Here is an 18582-nt window from a genome sequence, read left to right as displayed (position 1 = left end):
TGTAGTATTCCTATAATATTCCTATAATATTTATAAGATCATTTGTTAGCATCTGTGCTGCTGAAAATACACCTCGTAACAAGACACTTCTGTAATAAAAAGTAACGAATCATCCACTACTATCATTTATTTATTTCTATGTGCATTCATTTTGTAAAATGGAAAAGGACAAAAGTAAATTTAATTCTGCTACTATTTCTACTACTACCACTTCTATGCTTGCTAGCTATCCTGCTGAGCTTCCAAGATCATTTATGCCTCGGTCATGACAGAATAAAATTATTTTTTTCCAGTTAACTAACTGCCACTGAGAATTAAATACTGAAAAACATCCATAAACCCTGTGGGATAAACCCTACAGGATAAACATCGCTGAGTAGTATCACGGGAGCTATGGTACTACTTTTCTACTTTTAACCCCACCGACCAGGTTATTTTTGGTTTGAAAGCTCTGTCCGAGAAAAAGCAAAAAACGACAAAAATTAAATACGGCATTCTAGGAATTTATTACGCCGGTTCTGAAGTCACATGACAGCTGGAGATCAATTTGTGCCACAAAATCTTGCTGAGCCAATTATTTTCTTGGTTATACAAAGGTGGCAAAACAGAACTTCTTATCTTGTTATTGGTGCTATTTTGAGGCTCGTACTATTTCGGTCTTTCCAGGAAGGAAGTGGAAGTGTCTACATTGTCTCATCCTCTCGTTTGTTTTGTCACCCATGTTTCAGCACTAACACGGACAAACTGAAGCCGCTGACTTCAAATATTTACCAAGCTGATATGAGATATTGAGATGAAATGTGAGTGCATGCGAATATCTGCTTTGTGGCTTATTTGCATACCAACACACACACATAAATTGAAAAAAAAAACAAAAACACACACACACACACACACACACACATGATTACATATGCTGTAGTCAGGATTTGCTGAGTCTCCTGGTGGCAAAAACACGCATGCACGATTTACACGTAATTCATCTTTACTGTACTTCATACAAAACATACATTAAGATAAATAACAGCCACAGAAAAGTTACAGTCAGAAGCCATGAAGTGATGTTTTTATGACTCAACATTTTACAAAGTGAATTAACAAATGTAAAGGAAAAGTACAACATGTGAGTGTGCTCGTTACACAATATCCAGAGGTAACTACACAGTCCTTATTTTTTAAGTTACAACCCCTATGATATTTATGGTATCTATGGTATCTAGGTTATGTGTGTTATCTGATCCAGGCAGTTCACTCGTTTGTCCACTTGTGGCAGGTAAATGTCAAAAAATCAGCAGCCACTTTCCCAATTTTATCAGCCAATTGCATTTAAAGATCAGATCAGGACCTTGAGGTGATGGTTGGTTATCTTTTAGTTCACTACTTTATTTAAACAGTCTGCCGTGACACTACACTGTGCACACATTAACATCTCGTTGACACGAAGACAATCTATCAAAAGACCTGTCACATTCAATTATTTCACTCAACCAGCTTTAATGAGTAATGAATACTTATTTTCTGTGAAATACTCAGATATACAGTAAATTAACTTTTCCTCCCCAAAAATTCCCGTTGACAGACTAATCACTTTCAGGAATTCCCCTGGAGAAATAATTGCTGACAATGTGTCATCAGTTTCAATATGAGTCCTGGAGCTGTATTTCCCCACCGTGTGTCCTATAAACCAGACCTCTAAGTTGTTAGTAAAATTGATAAAAACACGAATCATATTGAAATGTAAATTCATAAAAATCTGCCCACAGTGATGCAGCTGTTTGAGTCAAAATGTAAGATAAAATAATAATAATAATAATAATATAACTGACTTTCTAATTATCAGTTAGGTTTTAATGTAAAGTTTCACTGCTGAGTTTTTTCAGATTTTGGATAATTTATGTGTTGCAGGATTTATAAGAGGTTTCTTTACTGGATTATCATCCTGATTCACAAAGGACCAGAAGATTAAACATTTCCATATTGTGTATTACTTGTGTTTTATGGACTAAAACTGCAGATTGCTGATACTTTCATGTCCATTTTCATGCTAAATATTGTAAGTATTACTGGTATACTGGTTGCCTCAGGGTTTAATGTTTGACAGGGTTAAGTTTGTCAAGTTATTACAGCATTATGAGGAAATGATTGTGACCAAAATGAGTAAAATCATTTCCTCATCTGCAACATGCCTGCAGTGGGGTGATACTGGTTGTCTGATTTTTGATCTGTTCAAAGGTCAGTAACAGTTTTATACATTTCACAAACCATCCTGAATAGTTGTCTTTGGACATTTGCAGACTTTGCAGTGCCATTTCTCACGTCCTGTTTCTCTTCAGCTCTCTTGCATTAGTATCACAGAACAGACTCTGTATCTGTATGGAGAAGGATAATGGAGGTTTGAATGATGGGGGACTTTGAGACTGGCTTTCCTTTTATTCTGTAATAATTTTGCACTTGACTGGCTTACACTTAATATAAACAAAATGCCACTTACAATGGTAATGTACAGATTTACATTAAGACTAAATATTAACACTACAACTCCCACCACCACCACCACCACCAACAGGCCAGTTTTACCCCTCCTTAGATTTTTATTAAATTTACTTTGCATAAACATCTGAACGATCACAGTGCCAATGTATAAGCATCAGCATATTTGAAAAATCAACAAGTAAAATGAAAAAGAAAGTCATGGTATAATAACATTGTATTCAAATTGTTAGACACATTGGAAAAAAATCAGCAAATTATAATTATATGATCGGACATTTTCAGTTATATCAGAACAATGCCAAATATAAAATGTAAAAATGGATATGGTTCCTTTGCTTTTTGTCTTTGGGTTTATGTTTTTGTTTTTTGTTTTTTGACATTCATTCATTCATTCATCTTCTAAACCGCTTATCCTCACTAGGGTCGCGGGGGGGGTGCTGGAGCCTATCCCAGCGCACATAGGGCGAAGGCAGTGAAACACCCTGGACAGGTCGCCAGTCCATCACAGGGCAGACAGACAAACACTGACATTCACACACACAGTCACACCTAGGGGCAATTTAGCTTCTCCAATTCACCTGACCTGCATGTCTTTGGATGGTGGGAGGAAACCGGAGTGCCCGGAGGAAACCCACGCAGACACGGGGAGAACATGCAAACTCCACACAGAAAGGACCTTGGGTGGGAATCGAACCCAGGACCTTCTCACTGTGAGGCGACAGTGCTAACCACTGCACCACCGTGCCGCCCCTGTTTTTTGACAGTTTTGGCAAAATTCTCAAGGCCCTGATGAGATTCATTTGAGCAAAAACTCTGGAACAAAGAGGTATAAATGACCTGTTGGTGGTTCTGGTTTTATGCTGCAATCCAGATTTGTTGGACAGTCAGAAATTCTGTCTTCCTGCTGGTTAAAAAAAATGCAATAGAACAGCCCTTCAAGTTTGAATTAAAGGGCAAAATTTCCTCATGCTGAGGTTTCTGATCTGATGTCGTGTAAGCATGGTGGCATAAACTGTGAACGAAACATAGCTATACTTTTTAATATGTGTACAATCTTCACATTTTGAGCCCTTAGAGAACCATACAGGTGATTTTGAATGTTTGGCCTATTTATGACAATTTCCCCACATTTTACATTGCAAGAGACCATTTGGAAATCATACTTAGCACAAATTTCATCGTAAGATTTCACAACATATGATCAAAATCAATCAATTTTCAAATTTAAAAAATGTTCTGTTTCTGTGACTAACAAAGTCACCAACATTCATAAAGCACAGAACTGATAATTGAATGTAGAAAACAAATCTTTCTCTGGGGACTATTTTCACTGGCGGAGGGAGCGTTTCACTCCGCCCCACTTCCAAAAAGAAGGCATCAAAACACAACGGTGCTGCTGCTTTTAGGAAAACTAATGTGGAGGACTTTAGTCCGGTGATGGAAAACTGGAGTGATGAAAGTCTGAAGTCTCTGAAAGTTCATTTTCATATCGTAGTGGAATGAATGGAAACCAATGGTTGGAGAAAAGGAAGGAAAAATGATTTTGCACTTCTAAAATACCACTGCTTGCTTTGGGAGCAGATTAGCAGAATTACATAGCATGTAGAGCCTATAAATATAATGCCAAACATGCAAAATCTCTGGTATGGACCTTTCAACTTATCAAAACACCTGTGTGGTAAACAGTTAAACATAAATTTGAAATGTAAAGTTTTACTTGCATTTGCTCACAATCTATGCTAACCAGCTAGCTGACGTCATTAACCTAACATTAGGTATTACACGAGGAGCAGTACTTAAGGTTCGGCAAAGAAAATCTTGCAGCCATCCGTGTTTCTCTGCTTTTTTTCCTCTCTCTGGAATGCATTGGGGTTTCGATTACCAGCTACCCAACAAGGAATTTCCGACTTCCAACACTGAATGAAGCAGCATTATAACCATTACAGTCAACACCGCTACCACCAAAGCAACCAGCCCTCTCACTACCTACATCCACATTCTGCCACCTTCATCTCCTCATACAGGTATCGTATGGTGAGACGACCGTTCTCCTGGTACATGACTGTGATGGGGTCCAGTTTGATTGGGACGCAGCACGCCATGTTGGCCTTCTTGGGATTCCTGATGTTCATCAGCGTCTGGATGAGGGCGTGTTTGGACGGGGTCGATTCGTCCGTCAACGGGTGGTAACACATGCCGCGACACTCAAACGCATCGTATTCAGGAGGCGCCACAATCCAGCTGTCCCAGCCGATGTCTCTGAAGTTGACCTTGAGCGACGTCCGCCGGCAGTACTCCCTCTCTGCCTTCCTCTTCTTCCTCCTCGGATGCAGGGCTTCAGGGATTTCGTTTGGAAGATGGTCTTCTCCGTTCCAGTTGGCGCCCGAGCTGAAGATGGTTTCCTCTTCGTGGAGAATCATCTCTCTCAGTTCCTTCTTTGTCTCTCGCTTCCTGCTACCCAGGTCATCTGAGAAGACTATCAGTGCGGCCGAAGTGTTGTCTCCAACGGACACGCTCAGGTGCAAACATCCTGTATCGCCTTCAAAAGATCCACAGTCCTTCCTATCCACCTCTACATCAAACCCACTTTCTCCGCAGCCTGATTTGATCCAGCTCTGAACAGCTCGGGTCACATCGAACGTCTCCCAGAAACCGTGCGACCCAAACACCTCCCTCTCAACCAGCAGGTGAGTCGTGGGTTCGGGCTCATTGTAATCCACCTTGTAGACTTTGACAGTTGTTTTGTGGGACATCGCCCCTGACCCGGCGTCCGGCAGGAGGAAGAGCCGCAGTTCAGCAGCGGTGATCCTCTCGTGGGTGGGCACACTGATGTTGAACTGTAATCTGTGCCATGATGTGGTGGCATTTGTCACTGAGTGAGTTATATCTGTTGGAGAGATGGCGAGAAATGACAAGTTACTTAAAACAGATGCTGACGTCCATGGTATGGGCTTATAGACTGACGTCGATATGTGTATGTTTAGATTGAAGTTACAGATATTTTGCGCTGATAAACAATGTCAAACCATTTGACTGTTTACATGTAAAAACATTTCAGATTTTGCCTGCAGAATTTTATTCCTGACAGGATGGAAAAGCATCTGAAACTTGGAAAATCATGGGTTAAGATAAAATTACACCCCACCTAATCAATGACAAGTTGGGTGGAAACTCCAGGAAACATTGGGTTTTTAAGTGAGCATAACTGAGCAATTAAATTAATGACTAAAACACACACACACACACACACAAAAGTAATAATTTTTTGCAGGTTTTACTCATTTTTTTTCTGTAGATGTGGCCATGGATGACATTAACTGACTCACATATCAATATATCAGCCTAACCCTAAGATAAACTGTACATTTAAACATATGAACTACATGTTTAGCAGGCTGATAGAGCCACATGAGTGATGGAATTATTGGGAGAAAGGCACGCAGTTAACAAGGTTAAGAGTTATCTTTATGAACAGGGAGCATGGCCGCCAAACTGCATATCATCCCACGAGTCGTACATTTTTCATCTCATAAAAATTAGATGTACCTTGGACCGTGAAGCTTCGTATGACATCAGACTGTGGGCTTGCTGTGCTGTTGGAGGCATACTTGTTGTAGAGCTCTATCATGAACTGAGGTGGGTAGATCTTGTTGTGCTCCTGAGGAACATCTGATAAGTTGAGTTGCCTCAGGAAGCCCTCCTTCATGGTTCCCAGGAGGCTCTCCAGCCGTGAGTCCGTGTCTTCCTCCTCGAGGAGGTCCCGCTCTGACAGCCGGGAGTAGTATCCCTCCAGGTCCTCTTTTTGAATGTCGTTGCTGAGAGGTTTACAGCTGCAGGAGCCAGTGGAAACCACCAGACTCAAACACATCTGGAACAGGAATGTCCTGGAGCTCTGCATTTTGAAATCAGACCTTATTTAAGCCAATGACTGAACTGGCACACACTTCACCTTCCTCCTGGCGACACTACAGGCTTGAAAACAGACTTTGGGACGGCAAGGTTTGAAAACAGAGATTCCCCATGCAAGGGCCACAGTCCTGAGGTTCGCTCCCATGCTCCCAGAGTAAACAGGGGGACTCGTGTCAACCAAAATAGTACCCTGGCTGAGCTTATCTCTGCCATTGATGCCTTCTTTTAGACTTTGTTATCATTAGAGGGCTGGCTGCTAATGAAGACACTGTAAACACTTGACAGCGATAATGAGGGAGGCACTGGAAACTGTGAGGTTACTGACAAGCAGACATTTCCATAAAACGTCTTTTCCCAGCTTGAGGGGCCAGTGGAGAGCAAATTGCAGATGCTCAAAGAAATTCATGTAGCACATTGCATTCTTTGTCGCTGCATATTTCTAACAGGTCAATGTATTCTTGACTCGCGTCCAAGTTTTGAGACATGCATCATCATCATCTTGTAGCTGCTTCAGATGCCAAAATGTGCCTTTGCAGACTCTATCAACATCAGTTATTTTGATCACTTTAGGGGCATTGATGCTAAAAATACTTAGATGGATGCTCTGTGCAGTCTGTCTGACATGTTTTAATTTATTCAAACCTTACTTTGCAAGATAAAGTGTCAAATTTTCAATAGATGTCTGTTTCAGCTACGTGATATAGGAGAAACATGATGCAATGCAATTCACAGCCACATTACAATACAAAGTCATAAACACAAAAGTAGCAATACTAAATAGTGTTTTGCAATTGTCAATGGTCAAATTACACCAATTACAGTCACCAAAAGTCACAAAAACAAAGTGCTTTGAAGCATGTCTGATGACTAGATGTGACTTTGTGCCATCTTCAGCCCTGATTTGATCTGTGTTTGCAAAAGTTAATGTGGTTAAGACACAAATATATGATTAAATATATTTCTTCATTCCCCAGATGGTCTATCGGAGAGCTATGAGAAGTCTTTAAGTGGTCTTAAAATCTGAGATATCTTTCTGTTTTCATTTTTTTTTTTTTTTTTTTTTTTAAATTTAGTCCCTATCTATGTTCCTAAATGTTCATTGGTGTGGTGCTTTTGCACTGCATTTCCCTGAGGCCGCCTGTCAGTCAGAGTGGAAAGCACTGTGTCTTTTCTTGGGATTCTCTGTCGATGGAGTTTCTGTAGGTGGCGCTCTTCTCTTTGTCTGCTTAGCCATGGCGGCTATGATTTCTGAAGTTAACCTCCTGATTCTTCCTCTTCCATTTACTCCAAACAAACCAGAAATGTAAACCCATCACTTCCTATGCAGCAGGAGGGGGCGACCAGAACCTGAGTGATTACAACAACAAATGGAAAAGTTTTCACAAATTTGATAGAACCTGAATTGATTTTTCCTTATGGTGATCAGTAACAGCAAACAACAAAATGAAAGTGATGGTTGCCAAAAATGGAAATGGGAAAGATTGTCGTTTAAGAGTAAAATGGACCTATAAAGCTTTATTAAGGGCCCCTAAATAAACATGAACAATGAGCCTTGTCTCCACTTCCCCTTTCACTGTTAGTCTTATAGTTAATATCCATGACAATGCATTTTGATCAGGCACATAGTATTTTTGGGACAGTAGTCAAACCAAATATCTTGCAAAATCAACAAATCTACAAAAGCTGTAGGCGTGAGAACAGAGATTATTTCCTGACGGCCAAGAGGAAACAAAGATAGAGCGGTGGCAGCCTCCATCCCATCACGTCTTGTGTTTCCTAGACGGCCTGGATGTGGGACTAGGCCTCACCGTGGGGGGTTTGAGTCCCCAGCAGAAGCCAATGAGTCCGGGGACGTTGGCCTGAGTCCGGGCTATCTTGGGCTTTCACATACTCATTCAGTATTTGGTTCATGCGGGGTTTCATAAAAATGCCTTCATTGTGGCCCTTTTCATACTGTAAAGACTTCCTCTCTATGGAGTCAATCAGCGATGAAAGGCAACAACAATATCTGCTGGCACGGGTTCAGTGTGTACTGTAGGCACGCCGGAGGACAGCGAACGTACTGTAACAGCACAAGCTGGATTGTGAAAGATCTGCTGTGAAACCACAGTCATCGGCTTATTTTACAGTGAAAAACGGCTGGGAATAATCTATTAAATCACATTACAGCTTGACTGATCATTTTTGAAGGCTGATAGTGATACTGATGCTGTATTGAGGTTGCTGATGGCTATTTTGTGCTCATATTCAGTTTCATTTTTCCATCACCATGCTAAAAAATTGGACGTGTTCAGTGTAATTTTATTTTTTTCATTTTAGCAAACGGCATTTAGACAGCATTGAAACCATACTGAGTCACAAAACCCCTCCACTAATTGAAACCAGACTAAAGTTTTTAAAGACAAGGTCACTTATTTAATGATCAAGGTACTGTGAAATATAACTGGCCATTAAATGAGCAATTCATTTACACACTCACTCACACACACACAAACTAAACAATTAATCGCAAAATGTAATCAAATTTCACTGCAGGTTTTCTGGACCCTTTTCCTCCATCATATCAGCAGTCACAGACAAGATTACTGGCCCTTATCTCATATATAAGCCAATACATAAGCCAATATCTGCAAAATATATCAACAGACCAATACATTAGTTGAGTTCTGAATTATAAATGTATATATTCATGTTTTTATGTTGGATTATTGATTTGTGATATTGTATATATCAATAGTACAGATGGTTTAATCCTCAGTTGTACACAGCGTTATGTTCACAAATTTAATGAAAAATAAACAAGTGTATTTGTATGTACAGTTCCGTTTTATTTCCATACCAGGCATACATTATGACTATGATTTGTTAAAGAAAACGTAAGAGACAAAAGCCTACACACAGTTCACTTAACTCATACAATCATGTAAGGGTGGATAGAAAAACATCCACTTTTTTTTTTTTTTTTTTTTTTTTTAGAAATCTACTGTCATTACTGTATCTTACAAACTGTACATGTCATTTAGGATATACTTATGGACTAGAGGTACTCACTCATTTCAAATTTCTGAATAATAGTGCCTTGAACTGTCCCAAAAAGCACACTAGGTGGCAGCAGAGCACTACTTTTCCTGCATGGGGATAACCAGGACACCAAACTACAGCATGTGTCTATCTCAGTGTGTGGCGAAACACGCTCACCAACACCACATTATATACAATATACAGATCAAAGACTACAGAAATACAGTTTGAAGATGCTATTACCTCTCATGCATTTCTTGATGATATACGGCAGATGTTCAACTACAATGATTCTACTTCTGGTGTGACGTACCATCACATATTTACAAAATACACTTACATTTAGTTGTATTAGTATCTATTTACATTGATAAGGGTTGGTTAATTTGGCAGGGTGTGAATGTACTGCCAGACGGGCTCCTTAACCAAAACCTGTTGAGTCTGTGTGCAGTTTTTTTTTCAGTTTATGGAAAAAGTCCATAATTCAGCTCTGAAGTCTGAAGGACCAGGGCAAGCAGCAAATAAAGTAGAGAAGATACTGATGTCAGAAGGTTTCAGAGACTGTCAAATCGCAGCATCTGGAGCTGAGTTCATGAAAAACGGGCTTAAAAGGATGAGGAACCCTTTATGGCCTGTTGCAAAGACCAAATCCAGGACCCGGCCCCAAAGGGGTTCAAGACCAAGTCAAGGCTGAGACCAGAAGAAATTGAGCCTTAAACACGACCAAAACAGACAACAATCACTTTACATGTCTTTCCAAATGCTAAAATAATACTGAAAGAGTACCTTAAGGACAAACAGAGAAGTACTGTAGATGCCTCAGCAAGAGCTCTGCACTAGAACCTTCATCTAATCACTGCACAGGAGTTTGACAACCATGACACACAAAGGTTTCTACACTGGAAATCCCATAAATTGTTGGTAGAGCTCGGAAGAAAATATGCAAAAGTGGAGAAAAGCATGTCTTCAAAAAACATTTTAAACAGGTGTAAAAAAGTCGAGTCAGGCCAAAACTGAGAAGTTGGAAGACATCAGAAATTGAAGTCTGCAAATGAGACTTAAGGCCAACAGAACAGCCCTGCCAGACTTCTCACTTTGTGCCGTCTAATCTCTCTTCGCTGAGTTGTACCACTGCTGAACTCTTCGATGCGAAAGATGCCCTCCTACGGTAAGTCCGCCTCACTTTCACCCTGTCCCGGTCCTACCGACAGGCGCAGGTGTCCACGGACATGCCGGGATAAACCTTGAGCACCATATTCCTGTTGGGGTCGAGGAAGAGCACGCTGAGCGGACTCATCTTGTCTGGGACGCAGCAGGGCTCAGGGATGCCGGGGACGATTCCCACAGCTCTGACGATGCTCTGGATGGTGGCGTGGTTGGAGGGACGCACCACCTGAGGAGGTGAGCCATTAGGAAACGGGATTAGTTCATCATACATTTGCTGAGGAAAGCAACAGGAACTTGCACCTTGAAAATCATGTCATAAATACAAAAATGATAGAAAAAAATACAAAAGTACTGAAATTTATTGAAATGGAGCTGCAAATGTACCAAAAACTTGTTTTATTATTATTATTTGTTAAAATAAATTTAGAATTGGGAGTTTTGACTAAATCTATAAAAGGATTCATCTACAAAGGAGACCTTGGTCTTTCTATCACTCCCTGTGAAAATAAACTGCAAAAAGGATTTAACCAATAGGCCACTAAAAACCGCAATACAGAGTTAATATTTATTTCATATGCTGCAGGACACTGTACTTTTCAACTCATGAAAGAAAACTGAGGTAAATATGCATAGCATTGAATGGAATTGTGCATTAAGTAATTGCAGATAGTTCAAGCCCTTATGTTGGTTATTGTTTAGGAGCATGTTTGTGTGTACAGGGTGTGTTTGTGTGTTTCATGCATGTGTGAGTGACTTCTGAGCACAAGGGCATATTGCTTTATCTGTGTATTAGCTGTTATATTCTCTTGTGTTATCTGTTTTTGCCCTGTTCTTCTGGACTATAATGTAAAGACATTTTCTTGGAACATTTAACTACTCCTACAAGATCAGTGCAGAGAGCATTGATAGTGATTCCATGTACAAAAAGAAAGTTATCCCACTTCCTGACTCACTTTCGGGATGGGGAATCCACAGGTCCCGGCACAGTAGTAAGCATCAAATGACTTTGGGGCCAGAACCCACTCACTCCAGCCGATGTCTGCGAAATCCACCCGGAGGTAGCGCCTGGCACAAACCCTGGGCTCACTCCACTGTCTCCTTCTGGCTTTCTTCATAGTCCTCTCGTCGAAGCTCAGCACCTGGGGTTTACTCAGACCCTCGCTGCTCTCCTGGCCCTGCTTTCGCCCGGGTTTCACGGCCACTTTGGCCTTGGCAGGGAAGTACGTGCTCTGCCACAGTTCGTGGTTCTTCAACGTGTTGAACTGAACCTCCGGGAGGTCGTTGGTGTCGATCTGGCCAAGAGGAGAAAGAGGAAGCTCCCTCCTGATCCTCGAGGCTGCGCCTGGGAATCGCACCGGGTCCTCCCCAACCGGGAAGGGTCCGTACCGCTGGAGCGACATGGCCACACTATTAGGTTCATCAATGGCTCGGTCGTCGGCGTACACCAGCATATACGGCAGGTTAGCCGATGAGAAGCGCTCTTGGCCGGGGTGATCCCTGTGCTGCAGCTGAGATGTCCCAAAGCCCATATCAAACTCTACTGTGACCACAAGCTCATTGAGATCCCTCGCATGTTTCAACACCGCTGTGATATCCCTGTTTTGCCAAGAGCCTCTCTTAAAGGAACTCAGAGTTATGTTTCCCAGCCATGTTGCGAAAGCAGAGTTGGGGGATGTTCCCCGGAAGAGGAGCTGCGGCTGGTGCTGAGCCTGGAGGTGCTGAAGGCCGCTTGGTGATGGGTTGCGGGGATGCCGGAAACGCCAAGGACGCTGGTGGTGGCGGGGCCGCTTGTGCAGGAAGTGGAAGGTGGCGGACAGGATGTGCTCCGACTCCGGGATGGACGACAGGTTGAAACGGAGCCACTCTTTTCCCTGTGACACTCCTGGGAAAGAAATAAAAACATAAAGACTAACATTTTGGACATGAAAAAACAATTGTCATGCTGTTCAAAAAAGACACTTACCTGATGTCATGGCTGTTTAAATGCATCCCTAGATAAAGGTTTATATCATTCTATACATCAGAAATGCTTTTCAACATGTGTGCTCCTGTAAGATGACAATTAAACTGCAAACTTTTCAGTAACTTAGAAGAAAAAAAACAGCTTTGTCTTCAGGTTGACAGCCATGTATTTTTTTAAGGTTATCCAGCAGGTTTTAAGGGGTTTCAAAACACCAAGAGGTCAGAGAGTAGAGGAGTGTGTAATCCATCAATCAAAGTGAAAACATGCCAACCACCAAAATGGAGGAACAAGGTTTTCACACAGCAGCGATGATAAATTTGTAGTGAGGCGCTTGTGCTTCGACAATACTTTTTTTCCCCTTTTTCCTAAACAAAAGCTCATACCAGTGGGGGAAATTCCCTGACAAAGGATCTTACTGTGAAAGGCACAGACCAATGAGGACATGACTGAAGGGACTGAACCTTTTTCCTTCCTTTCTTCTTTCCCTTTATCTCTGCCGAGCACAGTTGACTGACACGAAGGACAGCGTCCAGTATATCTTTTGAAAATCTTCGCTGAACACATCTGATTGGCTTATGGAAAAAATTAAGCGTGTCTCCCTCGCATATGACCAAAACCTCATCCTAGATGGCTATACCCTTGAAGTTCAACCTTGTCTCGCAGACTTCCACCACAGCCTGAAAGACAAACACTGGATCCGTCCAGTAGGTCTGTACCATATGGAAATGCTTATAGGAGAGAGCTCCTCTGAGGCTTTTGCCTGTGCAGCCAGTGTCTGGGTGTGATAATAGCCTCTTGTCTAACACCTAGACGCTTGCTGCTACTGGGGAGCTAATGGTGTTCGAGACTTTAGTCCCCCAGTTCACTAAATCACAACACTGACGGGGCATGGAGGCGAAGATATTCAGGCCGAAGCAGGCAGAGAGCAACGGTGTGATTGACAAAACACCTGCATTTAGGTGTTTCAGATTTCCTGGTGATGAAATGCACAAGGTCAGGGCTGCGGTGGGAGTGCAATTTTTTATGTATGGTTTTGTGCACTTAACTTCAGATTACTAAAGCAACCTGAATTTTCTGATGTTCTTTAATTTCTGGAAAGGTGAGGAGGACATACAACTTGAGAGAAAGTGAGAAATCCATGATAACTGCCACTTAGTTGCTATAAAGAGTACGTTATATGAACGCAGGGGTTTTAAAAGGGAAGAAAAGGTTTAAATTACTACCTTTTCAAGAATAAAATGGATTTTTTGTCTGTAACTGCTGTGATGCATTACATGATCACCAGCTGCAGCTCATACTTTTCGTGCATTTGCATCATTATTCTTAAAAATGGCTTGAGTGATAGATTGGTGCGTTTCAAAAGTAAGTTTGTATTTTTGACAAACCAAGCTGCATGATCTGCAAATTGTATTAATTCAGCATTCAGCAGTCCTTCAACAGGCTTTTGCAAACAGGAAAAAAATATAATACAATGTATACTTACTTTTGCAACACCATTACAGTACAATATGCATTTTTTTTAGCCTCTTGCATCTACATTTGACTATTCAACCTTCACGAAGCATAAGCAGAATCTATTAATTCATTCTTCCTGCATCGAGCGTGTTTTCCCCCCAACCCGGTAACGCTGTTAACAGGAGAAATAAATTGCAGTTACCCACCCGGGACAGCTTTAAAACTTCTCACGGTATTTCCGTCCTTGTGGCTGTGTGGCTCTTTGCTGTACTTCTCATACACTTTGAACATGTTGACGGAGACCATGTCCCGGTTGGCGCTGTCGTGCGCAAAGCCGCGCTGCTGCTGCTCCGCGGCCTTGGGGGCATCTCCGCCTTGGCGCACGGCTTCACCGAGCTCCTCCGGTGCGACTTTAGCGCAGCTGGACTCCAAAATCACCAGGAAATTCAGAATATGTAAAAGCACGTTCGCCATTGTTTGCTCCTCCGGGGGTGTTATTCCATTCAAAGACGCTTAGAGAAACTTCTTTTGCGTGTGCGTAAAAACGCAAGAAGCAGAGAAACGATGGTTTTGTGCGTCCCGCTGGCCACCCGGACTCCAGGTCGGTATCCAGGTAATCCGTGACAGCCTCGCGCTCCCCGGTTCACGCTCCACAGCCGACTCTACAATGGGAGGAGACCGGGGGTGGACGCATGCATGAAGCTCCGCTGCTGGATGACAGATGGTGACGCCGAGCAGCGCGGAGCCAACGAGGAGCAGCACTTCTCCTCCGCAAGTTGTATTGGATGAGCTGCCAAGAAATGAGCCGCGCGCTTTGAGGAGCTGACGGGCAGCGGAGTTGAGCACAGAGCAGCTTCCTCAGCACCATCACTTCGTATTTCTTCCTCTCTCCATCACCGAGACGGAGAACCGAGTGAGACAGGCATCTGGTGAGCGTTAATCCCGCGCAGGACCATCAGGGACACACATGGCGGGACACGGGCGTTTCAAGGCTGCAGTGTGCGACTTTTTCACATCAAATGACGCAAATAAAAGAGTGTGTTCATGCCTAAACCACCCTGTTTGGCTGAAAGTTGCTTTTCAGTTTCTTTGAGGCGTTTCAACCATTTCCCTGTGGTCAAAAATAAACATGTACCTCCAACATGTATGATTTTCAAGAACTAAGAAAGGAAACTTTTTACATGCAGTTTTATTTATAGTTTTGTTTTTTCATTTTTTTTTTTATTAGACATTATCATAATAAAACGGACTGAAACTAGAGTAGGCCTGGGAAATCTGCCTAAACTGGCATTATGAGGTTTTCACCTGTGGCCAGTGGTGAGCTGGTTATGGCTGTACAGAGGTGAAGCAGGCAGCCACATTTTCTTTTTAATGTAACCTTTATGTATACAAGTAATGGTTCCTGTCCAAGACAAACACAGAGATCCAACACTGAGATACAAGCAAACAAGGCATGCAGAACAGAACACACAAACGTTAAAGTGAATTTGCAAAAGTGCCACAACAGATTAAAATACCAAGAAACAGATTAAAACAGTAAGAAACAGATTTAAACAGTAAGAAACACATTAAAATACTAAGGAACTGATTAAAGTAGTAAGAAGTGGCAGGGAAGTTGCAGCAAGAACAATGAAGAAAAGCATTTGGAAGCAAAGCAAAGCAAAGCTAAGCTAAGCACGCAGTTGACAAAATGTTCAAAAAGTTGCTAGGTTTTTTTTTTCTTGTTTTCTTCTTCACCTGCTTCTTCAAAACTGTCACTGAACATTTCACCCTAACACGATTTGGCAGCATTCCCACAGGTGCAAGCCATCAGATCTGACGTTTCAGGTACTTTTGAACAGCCGCCCCACAGCTTTAATGTCAGCAGGAGCCATTGGACGTGTATTTTGACTTATTGGCACTGTTTTACACAATTTTTTGCAACTTTGACCTTTTTCGTCTGAAGAAATGATTTTCTTTGTCAAGTCTTGTGACATTTCTCCTCCATGTGGTTCAGTTTTTGCCCATGGATTTTCTCGCTTAAATACCACCTTTAACTGTCAATTATCTGGTGGCCGCCTGTGTGATGATTGGTCAGACTCATGTTGGTGAATTTATGTTAATTAGGATTTAATAAGGTTTTACTAAGACATTCCTTGGGGTGTACTCGTTTTTGCAGCATGATCATGAATAATTTCTGTTAGAAAACTTCCAGTTTTGTTTTTGGTACCGACTCATTTCAAACAAATAAACCAGATTTGTGCAAATATTTTATTGTACAGGGTCCTGTTGAAGTATTAATTCTGAAGGGAGATAGCTGTTTTTCTGAGAAATCTGTTGGGATGTGCTCATTTATGCCGACGACTGCATCATGATATTTTACCAACGATAACAACGGTATCATGATGCAGGCAAAAAATACCCTGATAAAGACAAAATCTTTTCTCACTAGGCAGGAATCAGCTGTGTGTTTCAGTTTTTAATCTGCACAGCGACAACACGAGCAGTTCCAGTTAAACTACTGAAAAACATACGGGAACAAAAACGCAGCATAGGAACTGAGTAATGACTAATAAAACCCCCAAACATTTAATTCATAATGCGCTTTTCATTAACAGCATCTCAAAGTGCCACAGTAAATAAAAAGACATCTGCAAATACCGATACTTGGCACAAATTTACAACAAATAATTCCTCACAACAGGAAATAAAGTGAAAAAGAGCATTTATGTTCCAGACTAGAATAACTGACCTTCAAAAATATGACCTCTGACATCATTTCACATGTTTAAAAAAAAGTCTGTCTTCTCATTATGAGATTAGTTGTACATGTGTTAGATGATGCTATACCTAAATATTTACTCTATTTTTGCAGGGTTAACATTTGTTAGTGGCCATCTAGTGGTGGAAGTTTGTGTGCGATTTGTCTGAGCTGCATTTTTTCTTTTCTATTATTGTAAAGTCTTTTTTTTTTTTTTTGAGTTTGGCTTGTATCATGTGGTTAACCCCTTAAATATGAGATCGTTCATTTCAAGTGGTGACATCATGATCCGGTGTTGTGATATAAAACACTGGAAAAACTACAAACTGTCGCTGACAAATCAACACCTGTTAACCCTGGAAAACCTGCCGCGTGTGTGTGTGTGTGTGTGTGTTTCCAGGTGTATGGCCCGACAAGATGACTGGCAAAGTGTTAAGGTGGAAATTTGATCAGTTAAGGCGGCGACAGGGCGCCACTTCCTGCCTCCTGATGTAAACCTGTGAGCTCCAGCTTTAAGCTCTCTGGCCTCAGAAGTTCCTGCTGGCTGATGAAAGCCGGGAGGCGAGCGGCCGGCGGCGGGGAAGGAGCCGTCTGGCCTCCTCTCTGGGTCTCTGCTGTGGCGTTCACCGCGGCACAAAGGCCTCCCTGTGAGCGAGGTGGTGACAGGCGAGGGCCGCCGCAGGTCAGACGGCCATTAAAGCCCCTCCCGCCGCTCCTGGTGGGGGGATCACAGCGGCTCTTTGACACCGCCGGGCTCTGCGTGTCCTACAACGGCGATAAAGGAGTCCTCTGGGACGGGGATCCCCCCCTGCGAGGCGCTGGTGTGTTCGGAGGTGCTCTGTGCTCAGATAGCATCAGTCTAGACCGAGGCTGTAATCAAACACCGTTATCGCCCGCTGAGACACCGTCCATTTGGGTTTGGTGAGGTTAGAAAACTAATCTTGCCCTGGTGACTTTCCTTCTTTGATAACTCACATGTTGTGTGTGTGTGTGGTGTGTGTGTGTGTGTGGCTTCACTACCTGTGGAACTGGGCAGATTCATTAAACAAGTGTTTTTTTTTTTTTTTTAAGTTTCTGTCAGTGAAGATGCTTATTTGCTAAAATAGTTTGGATTGTCATAGTACTCTTATTATCGCGATATTTATATAATGATATCACGATACACACATACACACATTTCTACAATATATATAGTGGGATAATCAGCTACGATACATCATGATATCTACCCTGAAAAAGGCAAAATAATTTGCCAGTAAACAGGAACCAGTCATATTTTTAAGTGTTTTAATCTGCACATGGACATGACAGAGCAGTAGAAACTCAACAATGATAAAAAAAAATTTAAATTAAAAATAATATTATTTATAATACACTTTTCATTAACAAAATCCCCAAATGCTACGGCAAAAAAAAAAAAAAAAAAAAAAAAAAAAAATAATAATAATAATATAAAAAAATAATAAAAATAAAATGACATCAAAGAACTAAAAGTGTCATCTGTGCAAATTAAATTGAAAACTGAAATTGTTTTAGTCTGTTTTCTTCCACAGCACTCAGTTTTTCTCTTATGTAAACTTGTTATCATGACATTTTAACCACGCTAACAATGGTATCACAACACAGACGATTCTGCAATATGTCTTGTAAGATAATCAGCTATGATTCATCAGGATATCTGTAACTGAAGAAGAAAAAAATAATTTGTTCCACTTAAAATACCTAAAGATGGAGCAAATACGCCTCCTAGGCGCTCAATGATGAAAAAACTTGTGTTGTTTATGATGGATTTTTTTTATTAAAAGCATCTCGAAAGAAAAAAGGAAAAGAAAAA

The 18582-nt window shown here is 41.5% G+C and overlaps 2 protein-coding genes across 2 annotated transcripts; both read right to left on the bottom strand.

The window, feature by feature from the left end:
- Positions 1-4475: 4475 nt before the first annotated feature.
- On the bottom strand, positions 4476-6391 carry gdf2 (growth differentiation factor 2). The gene is made up of 2 exons (XM_030078248.1): positions 6040-6391; positions 4476-5380 (listed from the first exon to the last, which is right to left on the bottom strand). The coding sequence occupies exons 1-2, from the start codon at positions 6389-6391 to the stop codon at positions 4476-4478; spliced, it is 1257 nt and encodes a 418-aa protein (XP_029934108.1).
- Positions 6392-10534: 4143 nt separating this feature from the next.
- Positions 10535-14482, bottom strand: gdf10b (growth differentiation factor 10b). Its single transcript, XM_030078125.1, has 3 exons — positions 14215-14482; positions 11544-12472; positions 10535-10816 (listed from the first exon to the last, which is right to left on the bottom strand). Exons 1-3 carry the CDS (start codon positions 14480-14482, stop codon positions 10625-10627), a joined length of 1389 nt encoding a protein of 462 aa, XP_029933985.1. The 3' UTR covers positions 10535-10624.
- Between the last annotated feature and the right edge of the window lie 4100 nt (positions 14483-18582).

Source organism: Myripristis murdjan, chromosome 19 (assembly GCF_902150065.1).
Source record: "Myripristis murdjan chromosome 19, fMyrMur1.1, whole genome shotgun sequence".
NCBI lineage: Eukaryota > Metazoa > Chordata > Actinopteri > Holocentriformes > Holocentridae > Myripristis > Myripristis murdjan.
This window is presented reverse-complemented; position numbering and strand designations above follow the sequence as displayed.

Coding starts and splice junctions, on each gene's coding strand:
- gdf2 (XM_030078248.1), bottom strand. CDS start 6,391: ATGCAGAGCTCCAGGACATTCCTGTTCCAGATGTGTTTGAGTCTGGTG. Junction 5,381..6,039: donor ACGAAGCTTCACGGTCCAAG/GTACATCTAATT, acceptor TCTCTCCAACAG/ATATAACTCACTCAGTGACA.
- gdf10b (XM_030078125.1), bottom strand. CDS start 14,482: ATGGCGAACGTGCTTTTACATATTCTGAATTTCCTGGTGATTTTGGAG. Junction 12,473..14,214: donor AAGTTTTAAAGCTGTCCCGG/GTGGGTAACTGC, acceptor TTTCTTTCCCAG/GAGTGTCACAGGGAAAAGAG. Junction 10,817..11,543: donor GTGGATTCCCCATCCCGAAA/GTGAGTCAGGAA, acceptor TCACCTCCTCAG/GTGGTGCGTCCCTCCAACCA.